The sequence below is a fragment of the Hypomesus nipponensis genome, chromosome 17, assembly GCF_054491055.1.
Source record: "Hypomesus nipponensis isolate SF chromosome 17, ASM5449105v1, whole genome shotgun sequence".
Lineage (NCBI taxonomy): Eukaryota > Metazoa > Chordata > Actinopteri > Osmeriformes > Osmeridae > Hypomesus > Hypomesus nipponensis.
The window spans coordinates 18,818,783-18,839,101 of NC_140377.1; the positions used below are offsets into that span (position 1 = coordinate 18,818,783).

The 20,319-nt window shown below is 40.6% G+C and overlaps 2 protein-coding genes and 1 pseudogene across 2 annotated transcripts; 2 read left to right on the forward strand and 1 right to left on the reverse strand.

Moving 5' to 3' along the window:
• Positions 1-20,319, reverse strand: part of LOC146253841 (uncharacterized) — a 58,899-nt pseudogene that overhangs the window by 27,350 nt on the left and 11,230 nt on the right.
• On the forward strand, positions 403-12,252 carry LOC146253844 (uncharacterized). Its single transcript, XM_084676678.1, has 6 exons — positions 403-436; positions 6,516-6,563; positions 6,805-7,456; positions 7,718-7,776; positions 7,937-9,166; positions 9,444-12,252. The coding sequence occupies exons 1-6, from the start codon at positions 412-414 to the stop codon at positions 11,432-11,434; spliced, it is 4,005 nt and encodes a 1,334-aa protein (XP_084532804.1). The 5' UTR covers positions 403-411; the 3' UTR covers positions 11,435-12,252.
• Positions 16,381-19,316, forward strand: LOC146253845 (interferon-induced protein with tetratricopeptide repeats 5-like). Its single transcript, XM_084676642.1, has 2 exons — positions 16,381-16,411; positions 17,029-19,316. The coding sequence occupies exons 1-2, from the start codon at positions 16,387-16,389 to the stop codon at positions 18,600-18,602; spliced, it is 1,599 nt and encodes a 532-aa protein (XP_084532768.1). The 5' UTR covers positions 16,381-16,386; the 3' UTR covers positions 18,603-19,316.

Sequence of the window (20,319 nt, forward strand, 5' to 3'; positions counted from 1 at the left end):
TAATAGAGGTTATCCACAAACCTCTTCAGAGACAGGCAAATGGTCGATCACAGAAACAGACAGAACTGAAAGTAACAAGGCTCATACTGACACTGTCAAAGTAACTAAAAGTTGTTCTCCATCACAAAACGTATATATATATATATATATATATATATATATATATATATATTCATCTTGAAAGGGTGAAATCTCGACTTTGCAAAGAAACTAGGAAACACTGTGGTTTAAATAGCAAACTAAAAGGGGTCAAAAAGCAACAGGTGAAATCAATTAACTCAACTCAGGGGAAGCAGAGCTTCAGTGGCCTACCTAGGCGTGGCCATAGACATGACAGCTACCTTCACAGGAATGGGTTAACTGGATGAGTTTTACTTTCACTTTCACTTCATTGTTATCTGTGACCATAAAATGGCGGAGTCTACAAAACATATCGGTGAGCAAACAAAAAATACAATTTTAAATCTTAGAAATATTTGTAAACTGGAATGATAAATTGATATACTGTTTTTATAATAACAATACTTCCCAATCAAGCACACATAACTTACTGATGCCACAGGATCACTTGTCTCTTTCAGCTTAACCTATATAACATTTCTGATGAGGCCTACGTTTTTTTCTGTACAGCCCATGTCCTAAACTTATATCCATAAAGGACAATTTTTATGTTTCAATCATGTCCTATATACAGTGTCTTCAGAATGTATGGTGAAGTCAGGTAATTTGGGGCACTTTTTGTATAAAAGATTTCTTAGTAGGATAATCTTTAAGAAAACCACACCCTCTACTAGTTTTTATGTGACTTTATGTGCTACAGAGCTTTCAACGCAAGCGACAAAAAATGAATTGAAACAGGGCGTCCGACAAAAAGTTGGAAAAGGTTTCTCCAAGCTGGGCTACACCAAAACGCTGTTTGTTGTGTACACGCAGGCTGGCGTAGCCCGCTGAAAGAAAAGTCCACAGGGACATTATGTAAAGTGGTGCAGTTCCTTGAGCTGCAAAGCCGGTGTTCGTTCTAAGAGCTGTGCGGACTAGAATTATCAGAGTTGGCTTAGCCTATGTCTTGTGATTTTTTTTTTATACAAAAAAACGCATGAAAACATGAATGAAAAATTGCTAAGTGACCCTAGCATATCCATAGACCATGGATAATGCCCTTCGAGGTGTCCATTATCATAAAACAAGGCCGTAATCATAATATATATTGGGGGGACCCCCCAATATTACAATCTGGTCAAAATGTCCCCGACAATATATTGATATAAAAATATTAAAATGTATATAAATGTGCTACGCTACAACAGGCAACCACCTACGCTGTCCGAAACTATAATTAAAAAAATAATTTGTATGTATGTATACCTTTACCTAGCCGAATTGCACAGAAGGGGGCGAGAACAAGTCTTCGAACCTGTGTGTATGCCTTGTGTATGAAATTATCACATAAAACAAGACGTGCTAACATGGCTATGAAGCCGCCTGGTTTGCTTCAGGGAAAATGTATTTTTAAGAAGCTTCCCAATGGAAACCTTGATTAGACTAAGGTTGTTTGCACCTTGTGCCAGTGGCGGATCTAAGGTGTGGCAAGGGGTGGCAGCTGCCACCCCAATAAAAAATACTGCCACCCCAATCATTTTTTTATTTTATTTTTATTTAAAGTTTAACGGATCAATCTAGTACACTTTGAGAGCAAAATTAAGAAGCTAGATCAATGTAGAATCTGTGCTCTTGTAAACAATGTCATGGTATTTTAACCAGCCCCTGATTGGCTGTGAAGTTTAGGCATTATGAGTGACGATTGGTGTCGTACTCCCTGTCCCCCCTAGCCTGGCTCTGCCCTCCTACGTACTTCTGCTCAATTTGGATTTTGCTTCTGTACTAGGTCTGGGAGCTAGGCTCTGAAGTCGGTTTCTAGAAACAATTTTTTTGTAGGCCCAATCAGCGAACAGAGGAAGTGGCTGAGAACGATGACCTTAATGTCGTGCACTAGTTTGAGTAGTTCAGTAATGGCAGCGGAGAAAGATGTGAGCGAAAATATTCTGCGGTTGTGGCAATGCTGCCGAATATCCATAGGTTAAAGCCAGAGCAAGAACATTCCTTGCTGAGTTTTGTTGGTGGCCATGATGTTGTGGCCCTCCTCCCCACGGGGTTCGGGAAAAGTTTGATTTTCGAGCTACGGCAGCTAGCTCCGTTACAGTAGTGGTGAAGGAGTTGGCTAAGGCGAACACTTGCAATTGGTAATGGCAAATCAGAGTGGCTCTGGGCGGATCCAATAGTTTTAAACTTCAACAGAGGACCCGCCTTCAAGGAAGTTAACGTTTGTCAATGGAGAGATCCCAGACCCTCTGTACAAATGACATGTACGAGGGTCTGGTTAGGACCAGGCTACGTCCCCCCCCCCCCCCCCCCATAACGTAACTCATTTGAACCAGACCACCGATATTTACCTTCATAAATTCTTCTTCACGTCCTCTGCCTCGGCAGAGCTATAGTCACCTGGCTAGAACTCTGTTGCTAGTACCATATTTTCTGATTCAAAATCTGCAACTATTTGTAGTTTTTTGGTAGTAAAACCAGAGAATGTCTATTAAAGAGAGAACTCCCATTCTCGAGAAACTTCTGGGTTCTGAACTGGTTGCAGTTCCACTAAAGTTCCATATGAGGGCGATAACGGTCGAGTGCAGAATGAATGGAGGTCTATGGAGCTATACCCCTCAAAATCAACTTTTCTCAGGATAACATTTTTTGTCTAGTAATTTGAATTCTGAAATCGAAAGGGGGGCAAAAAAAATACACACCACTGGGTGTTAGATTTTTTTAAAGTCGCCTTTCTGTTATAAAAAGCCTTTGAAAATGGCATTGACGTCATACACATTGTACGACCAGAGCTACTGCTTGATGGCAAGCTCTGGTTACTTCCACTTTTCTCTCCAGGTATCGACAACACAGCTGACAGGTTACAGTGCGTTCACACTGCAGACTTTTTTACCGCTCTGCACCGCCTGCCTTCCCACAGTGCACCACGCTTGGGGGCGTGTCAGACAGATTAATTCAGAGCTGTAGTTCTCTTAAATCACTGTTGTAGTTCGTATAATGTCATGGCAAATGTGCAGACAAAATACAACTTTTACACACATTAAGCAAAAATCCGATACGCATTCTGGATCTGACATGATCTTATATACAGCACACATAGGTTATCTTTTTCCACACTTTTTTTAGGCCAAGTGAAAGATTAAATGTAACCCGCACTCTATGTACAGTAACGGGTCTTGTTCCGGCTGGAAAAAAAGATGCATCAGACATAAACGTTGACATGTGTAACCTTTTATTATATTACTCGAAATCTCTGCAAATCAATCGCTAGATTATGATTTGCCACTACACATTCACTGTATGGATAGCGAGTGGCTGCCAGCCAGCATTTCAGTGCTGAATGTCAATCGTGTGCCGGGTAAGCAAGCTGGACTATGCAGCTAGCACAGAAGAAAGTTACGTAATGTGAAAAACTGAATTTAAGTACAAAATACAACACACCAGGGACGCCGACAACCTCAGCAACCCTGCGCCAGACATAAATTTTTTGTTTACATCTCTGTAATTGAACATAGACGTATCATACAATACTGGGTATGAAGACACACATACGATGAGTTGATCTTCCATCTTGAAATTGTCAAACCTAGAAATGTTTACGATGACCAACAGTTGCTACGTTACAAGAAACAAGAAACCAACCCGATTGGCCATCGCTGGCATTTTCACGCTCCTCATTTACATAAAGTTCAGAAAATCCAACTTTCGCCGCCCCGCTCGACTTCCCACAATGCCCTACGCGAGCGTTGCCGCCCCGCTCACCTTCCCACAATGCCCTAAGCGGGCGTAACGCCTGGTTTCATTGAAAATGTATGGGAAGCCGACGCCCCGCTCTGCCCGCCCCGCTGCAGTGTGAACGCACAGTTATGAGACATTCTCTGACTATCTAGCAATAGCATACTTTATTTACCCATTACAAGTCAGCATTTGTTGATTTCTTAATCCGGGTCTGAAATATGTTGTGCTTTGGCCGTGTTCAGACCTAGGGTGTGTTTCAGGCAGAAATATATGACAAGGATGTTTTTTTCCAAGTAGCTACAAAAGAAATTGCTGGTGTTTTTTATTGCCATTACAACTGTGAGCTAATCTGTAGTTAACCTTAGCTAACATGCTAGTTTTTCTAACGACTGGAAAAAGAAGAAGAAAGACAAACCCTTTATTTCAGAATTGTCTTCCAAATTTAACAAAGTTGCTCAACTTGTAATTTTGGCAATTCGTAGCATTTCATTACTACATGTTAGTGTGTAACATGAAGGCAAAACTGATTCAACCAGAAAAACTATATATCCTCTGAAAGCTTATACCCCCAGGATGTTATCTAATGAGACAGGAGACACGTCCTTCTCTCCATATTAGTATGCTGCCCATGCATAATACATTCGGTATTGATAAATGGAGTATATGGCTGATACTTTTTTGGGCTGTGCCATTTAGGGAAACGGATTCAACCACCTAACCCATGTATTTTCTGAAAGCTTACATCCTAAGGATGTGATCTGTGGAAAAGACTACAGGTTTGAACACACATTTGACCATTTCTGAACTGTCCAGTCATGCTTTAGGGAGATGCAATTTTTTGATGTAGCCTACATAATTATTAGGCTTCTGAACTTATACCAATTGTGAATTTGATGCGCTGATAACATGATTTACATCTCAGAAATCTTCATATGAACAATCTACATTAATCTTATGTCAATTATCAATATGAAAGAATGCTCAATGCATCTCCATGTCTCCTGATATAGCCTAGGTGGTTGAGATTGAGAGTGAGGCAGGGGCAGAATGCAGGGGCAGTGGAGACAGCTCTGTTGCTGAGGTGAGAGCTGAAAGGTGACAGGTAGTTGAAGATCCCATTGCTTATTGGGAAGTTTAGTTTTCAAAATATTTAAATGTCCAGCCCCTCAGTATATGTATAACAACTATGGTAGTAATAGTTGTGGTAAATGCACCATAATGCGGGAAATTGCATCTACATCTTTAAAAAAATTATTGGGGAGAAACCCCCAGACCCCCCAGAAAAATGTGTCCCCCCCACTTTCAAAATGCTGCTGACGCCCATGGGTAAAAGCGAAACTTGTCAGGGTCGAATATGAATTTGACGCAGGTGGCCTTTTTTCGGTGGCATAACTGACAGTGATATTTCTATATAAGGTGTATTGTGGTATTTACCTCAAAAGCACACTAAGCTAAAAGATGGTGACTTCTTCGGACTTGCGAGTGCTGTCAAATCGATCGTATGCGGTTTGCTCACACATTGTTGGGGTTGTGATGTGCAGTCATGCTGCCTTCACGAGCGTAGGGTAGGCTCAGGTCTCAGCAGCCAAACGAACAGGCCAACTAACGTCATCTCCATGACAACCAGGAAGACGCCAAGCCTAAAAGCACAAATGCTATCAACGCTGTTGATAGATTTCGCCTAGGGCACCAGATGTGCTAGGACCGGTACTGATAAAGGGGAGACAACTGTCTCAATTTTTCTTTTTTCTTCTCAACACAAAAACCTTAAAACTCGGCAATCTTAACCAATATCTTTCTTGTTCCACAACATTGCATTCTGAGGAAATATAGCCTAGCCTGGCTGCCAGCCCAACTTATCCCCGCCCACAAATACATTTGGTCGGGAAGTTGGGTCTGGGGGGGCACGTTTGGGGAAAAACTATGTCCGAACAGGAGCTGTTCGGATCAATGAAATTGTCAGGGCGGGCTTTATACGATGATGGACAGATGATCAACAGTAACCAACAACAAGTAATCAACAACTTCACGAAAGAGCGCTTGGGTTGAATTCGTTTTCAACAAACAACATATTACGTTGCTCTGATTTGTTGTAGGTCTATCAAATTGAGCAACGAGCCATTTGTTTTACGAGTTCGTTTGATACACGCCCCATAGTCACAGCCCAACAGAGAGTTATCAGACTCATATTCTGACTAGAATTATGAGTGTGACAAAGTCAGGCTAGCCTACCCCAGCTACGATTACCAAAGGAAATGTATTTTGTATAAATATGTATAAAGATTCCACCCCTACTATGGACTATTCTGTTTTCAGACCTATCAAACCTATACATACACATGTACTGCCCTATAATATGGAAAATCGAATGCTTTCATTATGCATCTCAAAAAACTGATAATGTTCTTATTACAATAGGTACAGATATTGGCATATTTCGCATATTTGACATCTAGGTTGAATATATATATATGAATATATGACCATGAAGCATAGCATTTCACACTAATAAAGAACCAACATCACCTACTACAGAATGCAGCTCAATGAGCGCATGCAATCTTGTCACACTCAACTATTACACTGTATGCCTTTAGTAAATTAATGCTTGAAATGCATTCAGAATGAATGTTCCATTCTAATTGTCATTCCATTGTTCTGAAATGTTTCATTCTCAGAGAGAGGAATGAGGAAGACCAGCAGCTATGAATTATTGCCTCCTGAAAGTGAGTTGACTCATCAATCATGTCTACCTCTAAGTTATATGGCATGATACATCATAAATATTGGAAATTATCTTCATAGTTATATGTGTAGTATATATGTATGTAAAAGTTTTATCTTTGTGCTTCATACATTGTATATTACTCTTGGAAAGTCTTAGTGTGTGTAGTGCCAGTAGCTGTGCCTGAGAGCTGCACTTACTTAAACAAATTAAATCTTTGACTTCTGACATTTACCCCACAGTGTCTGAGGATCCTCCAGCGCTGAGGATTGTTCTTCTGGGGAGGAATGGCAGAGAGAAGAGCTTTGTAGGAAACCTCCTCCTGAACAGAGAGGCATTTGACCTCAACTATGTTCTACGCCAGACTGAGAGAGCCAGGGGACTGGTAGACGGAAGATGCTTCACTGTGGTCATCACTCCAGACCTGTTACACCCAGATATCTCTCATGATAAACGGTCAGAGGAACTGCAGCAGTGTGTGACTCTGTCTGCACCTGGACCTCATGTGCTCCTCCTGGTGGTGACACCTGAAGAGTTCACTGAGGAAGAGAGAAACAGAATCAGAAACATTCTTGATTCTCTAAGCGGAAAGTCATATGACTACTCTATGGTGGTAGTAAATGCTGGACTTAACAGAGGACGAGACATTAAAACTTGTGTGGATAAACATCCCCAGGTTCAGAAACTGATCAAAGAATGCAGACAGAGGTACTTAAAGCACTCTGTTGACCAGACTAACCTTATATCAAGTATAGACAAGATTGTGGAGGAGAATAGAGGAGGTCACCTCACCTGTGAGCTGAATGAAGAGTCTACAGGAGGAGCAACAACACAGAGAGGAGCAGAAGCAGAAGAGAGGAGTGGGTTGAATATGAGAGCATGGAGTGATGGTAAGTGGCCATACTACATTACACTGCAGGGATACTGTTAATAATTCAGTAGGTTAGTATAGGAACTTGATCATTGAATGTCGTTAATATAAGCCAATTACACTGACTTAGAATGGGAGTCCAGATGCTACTAGTAACTGTTAATACAATAAGTACTGATAGGCAACCAGTTAGAATGTTTTATCTTGGATGACAGAAGTTAAATGTTTTATATAGGGGTTCGTACAAGGTTACCATTCCTTTCAAAGGCCGGGCTTCCCACCAGTTTGGGTGGTGCCCTCAACTGGCGACCCTGGTCCTCATCAAGCACTCAAAATAAAGATGGTAAACATAATATATATTTTTAACAGTTTTTACACAACATGTTTATACACCATATAGTGTCATGATTAATTACATCAGTATGGGTTTTATGTCAATAGTTCTGAAATAAATCCTGTATATATAACATTTACCCATTTGATCCATGAAATGTGTTTAACAGAGTCATCACTTAGAATTGTGCTGCTGGGGAAGAGTGATGATAAGAAGGCTTTGGCTGTAACCCATATTCTGGGGAAGGATTATAGTAACCGTACTCTACAAAGCTTCTCCACTAACACTTGTGTGTCAGCCAGTGCACATGTGAATGGCAAGAAGATAACTGTGGTGAAGACACCAGACCTCTTTGCAGAAAATCTGACTGACAAGATTCTAAGGCAGGAGATAAAGAAGTGTTTGTCCCTGTCTGCTCCTGGTCCTCATGTGCTCTTACTGCTGCTGAAACCAGAGAAATTTAGAAAGAAGGAACAAAAGAGATCAAAATCAATCCTAAGCCAGTTTGGAACAGAAGCTTTCAGACACTCTATGGTGATCACAACACATGAAGACAAGAAAGAGAATCCCTGTGTGAGTCAGATCATCAGATATTGTGGAGAACGTCATTACAAAATGACACATGGAAGTGACCACACACAGTTAACCAACAAGATAGAAGAGATGGTGAAAGGGAATGGATGGAGATACCTGAAACATGATGGAGATAAAGAAGAGTCACCACAGTCAGAGCTAGAGGGTAACATTCCTAGAATGAACTTGGTCCTGTGTGGAAGGAGTGGATCTGGGAAGACTCCCACAGCCGACGCCATACTGGGTCAGAGAGAGACCAGGCCAGAGTCTCTCTCCTCAGCAGTGTGTGTGAAGAGAGAGGGAGAGGTGTGTGGACGCTGGCTGACCCTGGTGGAGATGCCTGCTCTGTATGGATCAACCCTCACTCAGGAGGAAGTGATGCGTGAGACTCTCCGCTGTGTCTCTCTGTGTGACCCTCCTGGAGTCCATGCTTTCCTGCTGGTGGTGCCTGTGGGTCCACTCACTGATGAAGACAAAGGAGAACTGCAGACCCTGCAGGACAACTATGGCTCACAGATCAAAGACTTTGTCTTGGCTGTACTCACTCATGACCTTCAAGCAACACATGACAACTTGATGGCTTTATTGAAAGTCAACGAAAGCTGTGTACATCTCCTAAACTCATGTGGAAAAGGTTATCAGTTTTTTAACAACACTCAAGTCCCTCAACTTCTAGAGAAGATAGAGAACAAGATGGCTGCTGACAGCTGCTTCAGTCTTGAGATGTACATGAAGGCACAGGTGGAGAAGAATTTGAGAGATAACGAAAACGAGTTTCAGCAGAGGATTGAGGAGCTTGAGGACCAGATCAAAAACATACAAACTGGTGAGAGGTTTATGAATATAATATATATTCATTGAAATGTTAATGTCTGGGGGTCTTTTAAAATGTATATCTCTGTAGAGCGTACTTTTGTTTGAACCTTTCATCATCATTCAACATACATTCAACATACATACAGTACATTCAAAAGTTTTAACACTACTCAACATCTCAAATTTTGTTTTGTGAAAATATGAAATTGTTGCCCATAGTTATATTTGCTACATTGCTTATAAGTAGATTTTACAGATTGCTTACATGACTGCATTTATTCTGTCAGGTTCCCAGAAGAGCAGCCTTGAAGAGTGTGTCAGGATTGTGTTGATTGGGAGGACAGGAAGTGGAAAGAGTGCTACAGGAAACACCATTTTAGGGAGCAGTATGTTCATTTCTCAAGCAAGTATGGTATCTGTGACAGCTGTGTGCCAGAAGAAAACAGAAATGGTAGATGGCAGGTCTGTTGCAGTAGTCGACACTCCAGGCCTTTTTGATACAACTCTTTCTAATGATCAAGTTCAAGAGGAAATAGGGAAATGTATCAGTCTTTTAGCTCCAGGTCCCCATGTCTTTTTACTGACATTAGGGATTGGAAGAACCACAAAAGAGGAAAAAGATACCTTGGATCTCATCAAGAGAAACTTCGGTAAAAATGCAGGCATCTACACTATTGTCTTATTTACAAGAGGCGATGATCTTCAGGGAGAATCGATCGAGAGTTTCATTCAAAGAGGGGATACAGTAGTGAAGAAACTGATCCAGGATTGTGGAGGCAGGTACCATGTCTTCAATAACAGAGACAAGAACAACCATAGCCAGGTCAGGGAGCTGATGACAAAGATAGATGAGATGGTGAAGAAGAATGGAGGAGGTTGCTATACTAATGAGATGTTCCAGGAGGCTGAAACTGCCATCAAACAAGAAATTGATGAAATACTGAAACAGAAAGAAGAAGAGATGGAAAGAGAAAAGAATCAACTTAAAACCAAACACAAGGAGGAAATGAATGAAATGGAAAAAAGAATGGAGGAACAGAGACTTGAGGTTGAGAACGAGAGAAAACAAAAGCAGGAAGAGTTACAAAGAAAAGAAAATGAAATAAAAGAAATGGGTAAAGAAATAGACAAGAGGGAGAGGCTGGAGAAAGAAAAAAGAGATGCAGAGGAACGAGAGAGAAGAGACAGAGAAGAGAAACAGAGGGCAGAATGGGAGAGAAAGGTTAAAGATATGGAAGTTTCCCAGAGAAAACAACGTGAGCAATGGGAAAGGGCACGGCAACTAAAAGAACAAGAGGATAACAACAGGATAGCGAGAGAGAGGAAACTATGGAACGATAGACTTCATAAAGAAAAAGAAGAATTTGAAAGTAGACAAATTGAAGACAAGATGAAGAAGGATGAGGAAGAGAAAGAGAGACAATTACAATTTGAGAGATCAAAAGAAAAGTTGTTGAGTCAAATTAAAGATGCAGAGAAGGGTAAAGAAGAATTACAACAAGAAATGATTAAAAAGTATGAAAAAATGGAGAAAGAACGTTCTGAGGAAAACAGGAGAAAGGAGGCGGCAGACAGGGAGAGACAGGAGCGAGAAAGACAAGAATGGGACCAAAAACAAAAGAAACTGAGGGAGGATTTTGACATAGAACAGAAGGAAGAAAAGCAAAAACAAGAAAAAGAAGAAAACGTTAGGAGACGTAAAGAACAGCAGAACAGAGAAAAGCTTGAGACAGAGTTAGAAGAGACAAAGAGAGAAATGAAAACCCAACAAGAGCAATGGGAGTTGAAGAAGAAAATGGATGACGACAAAAGAAATGAAGAAGAGCTTAAGAGAAGGGAGGAAGAGAGAGAGAAACTGAGAGAACTCCAAGAGGCATTTGAACGAGAAAGAAGTGAAGACTTCTTGAGGAGAAAGAAAGAAGACCAGATTCGAAGAGAGAGAGATGAAAGAGAGCGCCAGGAAACGATGGACGCACACGACAAACAAATAAAAGACATGAAAAGAAGATATGAAGAGGACGCTCGGAACCAAGCAGAGGAGTTTAATGATTACCGAAGGAAATACTTAGAGGAATACAAAGCTACGGTACAAAGACATGATGAAGAAATGAAAAGCATAGCGTATAAACATAAACAAGACACACGCCTGTTGGAAGAAATTTCAAAACTTAAAGACAAGGAACTGAAAGAAGAAAGGGAACGCTTAGAGGAAGCACATCAAAGAGAAATTGATGACCTGAAAAAGAAATATCAAGACAAACATTGTGTTTTGCTCTGAATAAACACATTGGTATTAAACACCCAGACATTTTCATAAACTTGACAAATTTTACTTTGTAACCTTTGCAAACAGTTCAAAGCCCTTGTAAACACTGTATCAATGGGATGACATTACTTCATATATGCCATTAGTTTTAGAAAAGTAATGTTAAACTTTGTGAAATGTCAAATTTGTGACAAGGATTGAAGCTGGGGATTTTAAGTGAGAATACAAGGACTCTGTTTAGACTAAGAGAATGTTTTGAACAGATGTGACTTTTGACTTTGAGACAGACCCACAGAGAAGGTTTTTAGACTAGGAGAAGATGTGATCAGTTCTACTGGAAAAGAGATAATTGGGGGGTTTCCTGTAGACACTGTCTGCAGATACACAAACTATTTGATTCATTTAGATTACAATGAATGGCAGTTACGGATGTGTAAAACAAAATTAACAGAGAACGTACAGATTAACTTTAACAATGCAGCCAAGACTATCATGTTGTGTCCCTCACTTGCATTGCTTTTGTTACAGAAAACATGCTCTCAATTAGTGTCAGTAGTCCAGCTGAATGATGCATGACATGGTGACATCTTTTTGCCTTTAATTGTATCATAATAAAGAACAGCATGAACAACACATACCAATGGAACATGTCCTACTTGCCCTTCTGTGTTTGCTTGTTGAAGTCCACAGCATTCAACTCCTCTGTATTGTGTTTCCTGTGCAATAATGGATTTCAACTGTGTGCTCCCTGCCTTATGTGTAAATGTATGCATTGCTAGCTGCTCCCAGGGAGGGAGATTTCTCTTTTGTCAATAAATACAGTTGATATACAGGAGTCCTGGCTGAATTGCTATAGCTACTGATGCAAATCATTGTCCTATATATTATGTTACATGAAATTCTCAAATATGATTTTCTTAAATGATTTTTTAGATTTCTAAGGTTATGCCTCAGTATTAGGTCAAGGAGCCATGGAATGTTGACCCCTGTATTAGGTTTACTTTAAATGCTGTTACATAATACACATTCGTTATATTAATTTGGGACTTTTATATTTCAAAGTAAGACTCATTAGGAAGACGAGAATGAACAGAAGACTTTGAAGAAAGATATTCTCATGTATGAGGTTGATATTTACAGTAGCAGTGATTTGCTACGGGTACATCACAGGGAAAATACATACCACAGTGAGTACAATATTGTAATGTTTAGAGGAGGTTGAGTTTATTCATATGTATGTTGAATACAGTTATTTGTATGTTTAAATGTTTTAATATGGACATCTGGTGGTTTCCATGGAATTTACCAGAGTTTTGGTATTTCTATCATTTGATTGGTTGGTTTGAGACGTGTGTGGGGAATGGGGAAGTGCAGTGGAGTACAGCTGAGCACACAATTGGTAGCCTGGGTGCCAGCCGAACTTTGCCCGCCTTCAATTGTTTTTGGTCGGGAAGTTTTTCTGGGTTTGCTCGGTGGGGGAGACTTAGCCCGAACAAGAGCTGTTCGCACCAATCAAATTGTCAGGGCGGGCTTTATACGATGATGGACAGATGATCAACAGTAAAGTAATCAACCACATCACCAAAGAGCGCTTGGGTTGAATTTGTTTTCAACAAACAACATACTACGTTGCTCTGATTGGTTGCAGGTCTATCCAATTGAGCAAAGAGAGATTTTTTTTCAGGGTTTGCCTGAAACACGCCCCATACTCACAGTCCAACAGAGCAGTATCAGACTCTTATTCTGACTAGAATTATGTGTATGACAACGTCAGGCGAGAGAATTGGAGTAAAGTCTCTGAAAAGTGAATCCGGCTCCATCTGGAGTTACTTTGACATGAGAGTAATTAAACCACCACACATTGAATATATAGCAAAATGCATAAACACATACAGTAAAAACTAAAGATGTGATGTACACACAAACACATATGTAGGCACACACGTAGCCTTCTGTGTCTTGGACTTACCTTTTAATCAAATTAAATATTTAAAGTACAATTATCTCAGATACATTTACGTCAGTAGCAAAAATAATCTGGTGCTGGGACAGAAAAGGAACTGTTTTACTTGGTAATTTCAGGAATTATTACTCCATTCTAAGATGAGCATGTTACATTATTGGAACTTCAACACATTTAGTAATACAATACACAATAACCAAGTTAATAATAGGTGTAGTTGAGGTTTTGTATCTTTCTATAAATATTAAATATTGGGTTTTGTAGTGAGGAAGGCTCAGAGGTTGATTCAGTTTATCTGGAAGAAGACGGTGCAGCTTTCCTGTTGACACATAATCTTATTGACTTGAAGGTGTACAGGCTGTATGCTTGTGGCTAATGACAACTTTGTAACTATAAACTTGGATGGTAGATTGCGTATGCTGGGAGACTGGCGAGCAGCGAGTTGCAGTAGTCCAACCGATCACACCACATATTGACCCTTAATTATCAACATATGACTAGCAATGCGACAGTAAGTTACAAAATTAAATATGAGAGCCATAAAGTAGAGACTCCGTCCAGCAACTCCAGGTTTTAGTATATGAGAGGTGGGGGCAGGATGACACCCAGCCTTACACTACAGTCAGTCAATTCTTATGTCTCCACCTTACAGAGTTTAATGCTATAATAAACAGCCTTCAGTGAAAAAGTGTTACACTGTCTATTGGCTATGTCAGTACATAATAGGGTTGACTACCAGCAGAGGGTGTATTTATGTGATAGCCTACTGCATCAAATCAGTTCCAAACTTGTTCCTTGCAAACTTGTCCTGCAGTCGGAGCTTGACCATGACAGTGCACATGGTTAGATGTAGTTTATCTCACAGTAAAGGGTCATTGGTTCCAAATCCATTTCACTAGTAGATTGACCCTTTAAAACAGAACCTTCCTAAATCAACTGTGCATTTATGGCTAGTCTGAATCTTTAGCTAGTACAATTTGATCCAGAAAAGCAGTAAACTGGTGTGTGTAAAATAATTGTACCATCACATCAAGTCAAAACACTCTGAGTTGTGTTCAGTTTTCCTAATAAAGGTTTGCTGCTGGCTGCACCAAACCCTGCGGTTGGCAGGTAACATTCCTTAGTGTGTGGCACCATAGGACCTGCTCTAGTTTAGGGAGGATCTGTTGAATCTAAAAGAGACTTTCTACAAACAGTCATGTCAAGTAAGTCATTAGGCACTATTTCAGACTAAACACAAAACCTCTGGAGACTTCCAAAGGGGACGAAAGTCCAGGTGAGATTATTTACATTGTTGCATAATCCAAAATATAGACAATGACTTTTCCACAATCTTAACATAGTCACTAATACTGTTACTGTACACAGTATGTATTGTTACAATTGTTATTGTTACATGACTAGTGTGATAGTACTGAACAAGGTGATTATTGGATATTGCTTTTGAGTTTCAACTAGAAGTGTGCTCAGAGCCTGCAAAGAAAACCATGTTTTGAAATATTTAAACATACCCGTTCATAGCTAGGTTAGAACAATTAGACATAGTGGCACAAACAAATTGAGTATTAACAGTTAAACTGTTCCCACAAACTGCTTTTATGAACAAAAGCCCTAGTACATATATATTGTATATTTCAGATTCTAAACATGCTTTCAGAAAGAGAACTCGAAAACTATGAAAAGAACTATGAAAAGAACTTGCTCAAAACTTCATTTTGAAGAATAGATTTATTGGTTCCACGTTTCTATCATGGTATTCAATGTATAGTACCGTACCCATGGTTTCACTTATTCTGGTATGAATGCAGCACCAGTATACTGATGGCTGCTGACAGAAATCCAGTGTTAAAATATCTAATTGCTTCAGAGCATGGAAATAGTCTATGCTTGAAGATTGTTTTGGGGTGACTAATGTATTTTGTCATTGGGGTTTTCCACAAACAAATAAATAAAAGATCATGGATGAATGCGCCCAAACAGAACCCTGTTTAATTGTTCATGAGTGTGTACCTGTTGGGAGCACTGATATTTCTGGGTCTAACCTGCTACTGTTACATGCACACTTTTTAAGACGCCCCAGCTGTGTGGACTACTGGCTTATATGAGGTTTTGTATCCTAATAGAATGCAAGGAAATTTGATGAAAAACTAGAAAAGCGCTTTTAAGAAAAAAAGCTCCAGTGGTTAGACTGAAAATGTCAAGGAATCCTGGTGACGAGACACCTCTACCAGTTCTTAAAATATGTGTAAAATTGATTAAGCTCTAATTTAGTCAGAGAGACTACAAAGTATTGTGCAAAGTAGTGTACAGTACAAAATGTGTGTAATGTACAAAGTAGCTGTTAATGATAACCTCCTCAGAAATACCCTCATCCCTCAATCATTCATCCTTTAAACTGAATTGACTATCATACACTGTTCTCTTATATAGTCTACTCTCAGATCCATATGTTGAATTCACTCAAAGATCATAATAGGGGGTAGGACTCAGGGGTTAACTTGAAATGAGAGTGTATAATTGAAACTGCTTTAGTTACACATTTGTTAGTTACACATTTGTTACTGTAAAACAGTGTCTGATTATTGTATGCAAAACTAAGAGAATACATATTGCCTCAATGATATCTGGGACTTTTGAAGAGATATTAAAGAGAACTGTAGCAGCGTTATCAAAACTATAAAGTATATCTTACCAGAAGAAACAGACAACTTCAGTTATAAATACATGTGATTAAGTGGTATTAATGGTAAAGAATCCCTAGCGTCACCTTCCCTTTGTGCTGTTTTTATTTTTTGAGTACCGGTGTGCTTTCTGGTGTTTTTCTGTGTTATTAAAGAACCACACCGGGGAGATCAAAGATTATGGACGGATGCACATGATAGATGCTTTCCTGCTTGCAACAAAAACTGCATGCATTAGCTTGCTACCTTCACAGGAATGGGTTAACAACTGAACGAGTTTAAACCTTAACTTTCACTTCCTTGTTATCTGCTGACATAAAATGGCGGAGTCTCCCAAACCCCTTGGTGAGTAATCTAAACGATACAATTTGAAATCTGAGAAATATTTGTAAACTGGCATGTTTATAGACTACCGTTTTTATTAAAACTTTAATTCCCAATCACACACCCATAACGTATTGATCCCTCGTCTCATGGTGCAACATAACCTATACAATTTCTGTTTAGGCGGTAGTTTCTTTCTGTATATGACCTCCGTTTATATTTAAGACGGAAAACATGTTTTTAGTTTTAACTTTATCATGCCCTATATACTGTGTATTCTATTCAGAATGTAGGGTGAAGTCAGGTAATTTGGGACACTTTTTGAGTTACTTTTAGAACTTGTAAATGATCTCTGCTATTCTATAACAAAAAAATACGGCAAATAAAAAACTTTTGAAACCTTGGACCTTTAAACACACTGAGAATGCAACAACATCAACAAGTCTCTGTGCAAAGCTTATTTAGGCCAAATGATCATATTTAAGGATTAACACCTGTTTTATTTACACTAAGAGAGGACATCCCCCCTGAAGTAAGTTTACAGATGTTTACATTTAATCTGTCATTATGTAGTTATTTCATATTTTGATGTAAATATTCACAGATTTATTATTTTCCCCCTCCCCACCACAATACAGGGCTTCTGTTGATGTCTCTTTGGGAGGACGATCTGAAAGCTCTCCAGTGTCATTTCACATGGGGCATAGACAAGTCTGACATCAAAAATACAAAAGCCATCTCTGAAGAACTCTTTAATCATTTAGAGCTTTGCCACTCCACATACCGTGGCACATACTTTAACATTCTGGCATACTTGAGCCACTTGGAAGGACACCGCAGTATCGCGTTACGATGTCTTCGCAAGGCAAAAACTGCACTGAAGGGACAGGAGGATGACCACCATTTGCTGGTGACATATGGGAACTATGCCTGGATTGCCTACCACGCTGGGAATGTGGATCAAGTGGAACGCTATCTACAAAAGATGCGTGCCATCCTCAAAGGTCATCCCAAGAGAGCCCGCAAACTTCCCACCATTTGTGGAGAAATGGGTTGGACTTTTCTTAGGTTGGGGCTCTCCATCTTCTTAGCCAAAGAGAGTTTTGAGAAGGCCCTTAAGAGGGAACCACAGAGTGTGTCTTTCAATGTGGGCTATGCTGTGGTGCTGTACAGACTAGATGGTAGGTTAAAGGGCAAGGTCCAGGGAGAAGAGGAGACCAGCAAGGTAACCAGCCAGCTAAGGAAGGCCCTGGTCCTGGAGCCTGAAAATGTGGAGGTTATGGCCCTCTTAGCCCTAAAACTGCAAAGCCAGGACAAGGACAGACAGGAAGCCATGGCACTTGTCAAGCAGGTCCTGAGCCTGTCTCCAGATTCTCTTCTGGCCACCAACCATTTAACCAAGTTCTTCAAAATGGAGGGATCCATTAAGGAGTCTTTGGATGTTCTGAGGAAGGCTCTGGAGGTCACTCCCACGTCCTTCTTTCTGCACTACCAGACAGGCCTGTGCCACCAGTGGCTGCTGTTCCAGATGCTGGAGGAGAGGAGGCAGCGTGCGAGGATGGAGCAGGTTGCATCGGAAAGCATGCTTGACACCGAAACTGCAGAGAGCATACATCACTTCTCAAGAGCTGTGGAGCTACGGCCTTCCAACATTTCGGCTCGTGTGAAGCTGGCAGAGGCCTACGGTCAAAACCTGCAGATGGAAGAGGCTACTAAGATCTTCATCTCCCTGGAGAAGGACCAGAGCCTGGGGGAGTTTGAGCGGCAGCATGTGCTATGCTCCTATGGGTGTTTCTTGATGTATCAAATCAGGAGCCTGAGCGCAGCTGTCACACAGTTGAAAGCAGCCTATCAAATTCCAGTTCATACAGGTGAAAAACATAAGGCAGAAAGAAAGTTGAGGCTAATAGCTGAATGGTGGAGCACACAGCATTCCAAAGAAGCCAATGAGATACTGACCTTTCTGCATGACCAGGACAAACAGGAGCAGGAGAGACAAAGAGAGAAGGAGAACAAGGAAAAATCAAGAGTGGAGCAGAGGAGTGTGAAGGAGAGCAGGAGGCTGAAGAGGGAGATACAGAAAGAGAAGAAGAAAGAGAGGAAAAAGGAGAAGGTGGCAATGAATAAAGAGAAAAAGAATCAAAGGAAGGAGGACAAGCAAATGCTACAGGAAAAAATAAGGGATGACCAGGCAACCACTTTTGAGTTTTAGATTGAACATTTGCCCATGCTGCTTGCCAATCTGAGATGGATTTTTGTTTAAACTTTACCTCTAAATTTTTTTTTACTGAATGTGACTAGTTGATTTTCAAAGACAAACATACAATACTTGCATAACTAGAGAGAATACAATTTCAGGGAAATTCTGAGGTGTGCTTGCCATGCTGGGGGCGTTTTAATTTTTTTAAATGTTACTACATCACCTCCAAACCTATTGTTTAAACCAATATCAAACATCCAAACATTTGAAGAATTTTAAGTGGTGTACTTAATTTTACAACTGATATTTCTGTATATTTTAAATATGTATGCGTATGTAAGGTTGAGTGTCACCCTGCCCCCACCACTCATATGCTAAAATATGGAGCTGCTGGACAGAGTTTGTACTTGATGGCTCTCACATCTCATTGTGTAACTTACTGTATCATTGCTAGTCATATGTTGATAAGTAAGGGTCAATGTGGTGTGATTGGTTGTTCTTGTGTATAAAGGGAATTGTGAAGCATTGTTCTGTGGATTCTTCATCTCCTGAGGCCTCTTCTCCTCAGCTCTGGCTTGCCCTTCTCCTTCCTCATCTCTTGCTTTCTCTCTCTGGTTTGCAATAATCATGGTAGCATAGGTAAGCGTTAACCTTCATTTTGTAACATGTTTGCCTTGTAATTGATTTCATTCATTTGCAATGTTATTAAATGTATATTTCATGTAACCTTACTTTGACCATTCTTGCTCTGATTTGACCCACAAAGTCAAATAACTGTAACTCCATTGGTATTGGCATTATGTGGTTCATGCTAATACGCTGTTCAGTTTCCCATCTCCCGGGGAGGGAGGGGGGCAGTTACATTGGCACCAGAGGTTCTGTTAGAGGGGCCAGTTACATTGGCACCAGAGGTTCTGTTAGAGGGGGCAGTTACATTGGCACCAGAGGTTCTGTTAGAGGGGGGCAGTTACATTGGCACCAGAGGTTCTGTTAGAGGGGTCAGTTACATTGGCACCAGAGGTTCTGTTAGAGGGGGCAGTTACATTGGCACCAGAGGTTCTGTTAGAGGGGGCAGTTACATTGGCACCAGAGGTTCTGTTAGAGGGGTCAGTTACATTGGCACCAGAGGTTCTGTTAGAGGGGTCAGTTACATTGGCACCAGAGGTTCTGTTAGAGGGGGACAGTTACATTGGCACCAGAGGTTCTGTTAGAGGGGTCAGTTACATTGGCACCAGAGGTTCTGTTAGAGGGGTCAGTTACATTGGCACCAGAGGTTCTGTTAGAGGGGCCAGTTACATTAAACATTATTGTTGTCATATAGTTTTCTTCACTGCAGTGCAGGCATTAACAGGCAAAAGCAGTGGCGCCCCCAGAAATGTTTCATAGGAGTGGCCAGATGGGGCCACTGCCAATCTTGGGGTGGCACTCCTAAATCAAAAGCCATAACTGAATTTCAGGGATTGTATAATGTTGTTGTAGTATATAAACAAATACACAGGCACAAGGATGATGGTGGAGGACTTGAGACAGGCTGGCAAATGGCATGCCTCAAGGGAGGTGTTAAAGATGTAGGTCAACACCGGAGACAGCTGGTCAGCACAGTGCTTGAGGGTGGCAGCGAAGACAGTGTCCGGCCCAGCTGCTTTGCATGGGTTCTGCCTATTGAAAAGTCTGTTATCTGTTGTCTCCTGAATGGAGAGTGTCGTCACTGAGCTGGTGGTGGTGGGGG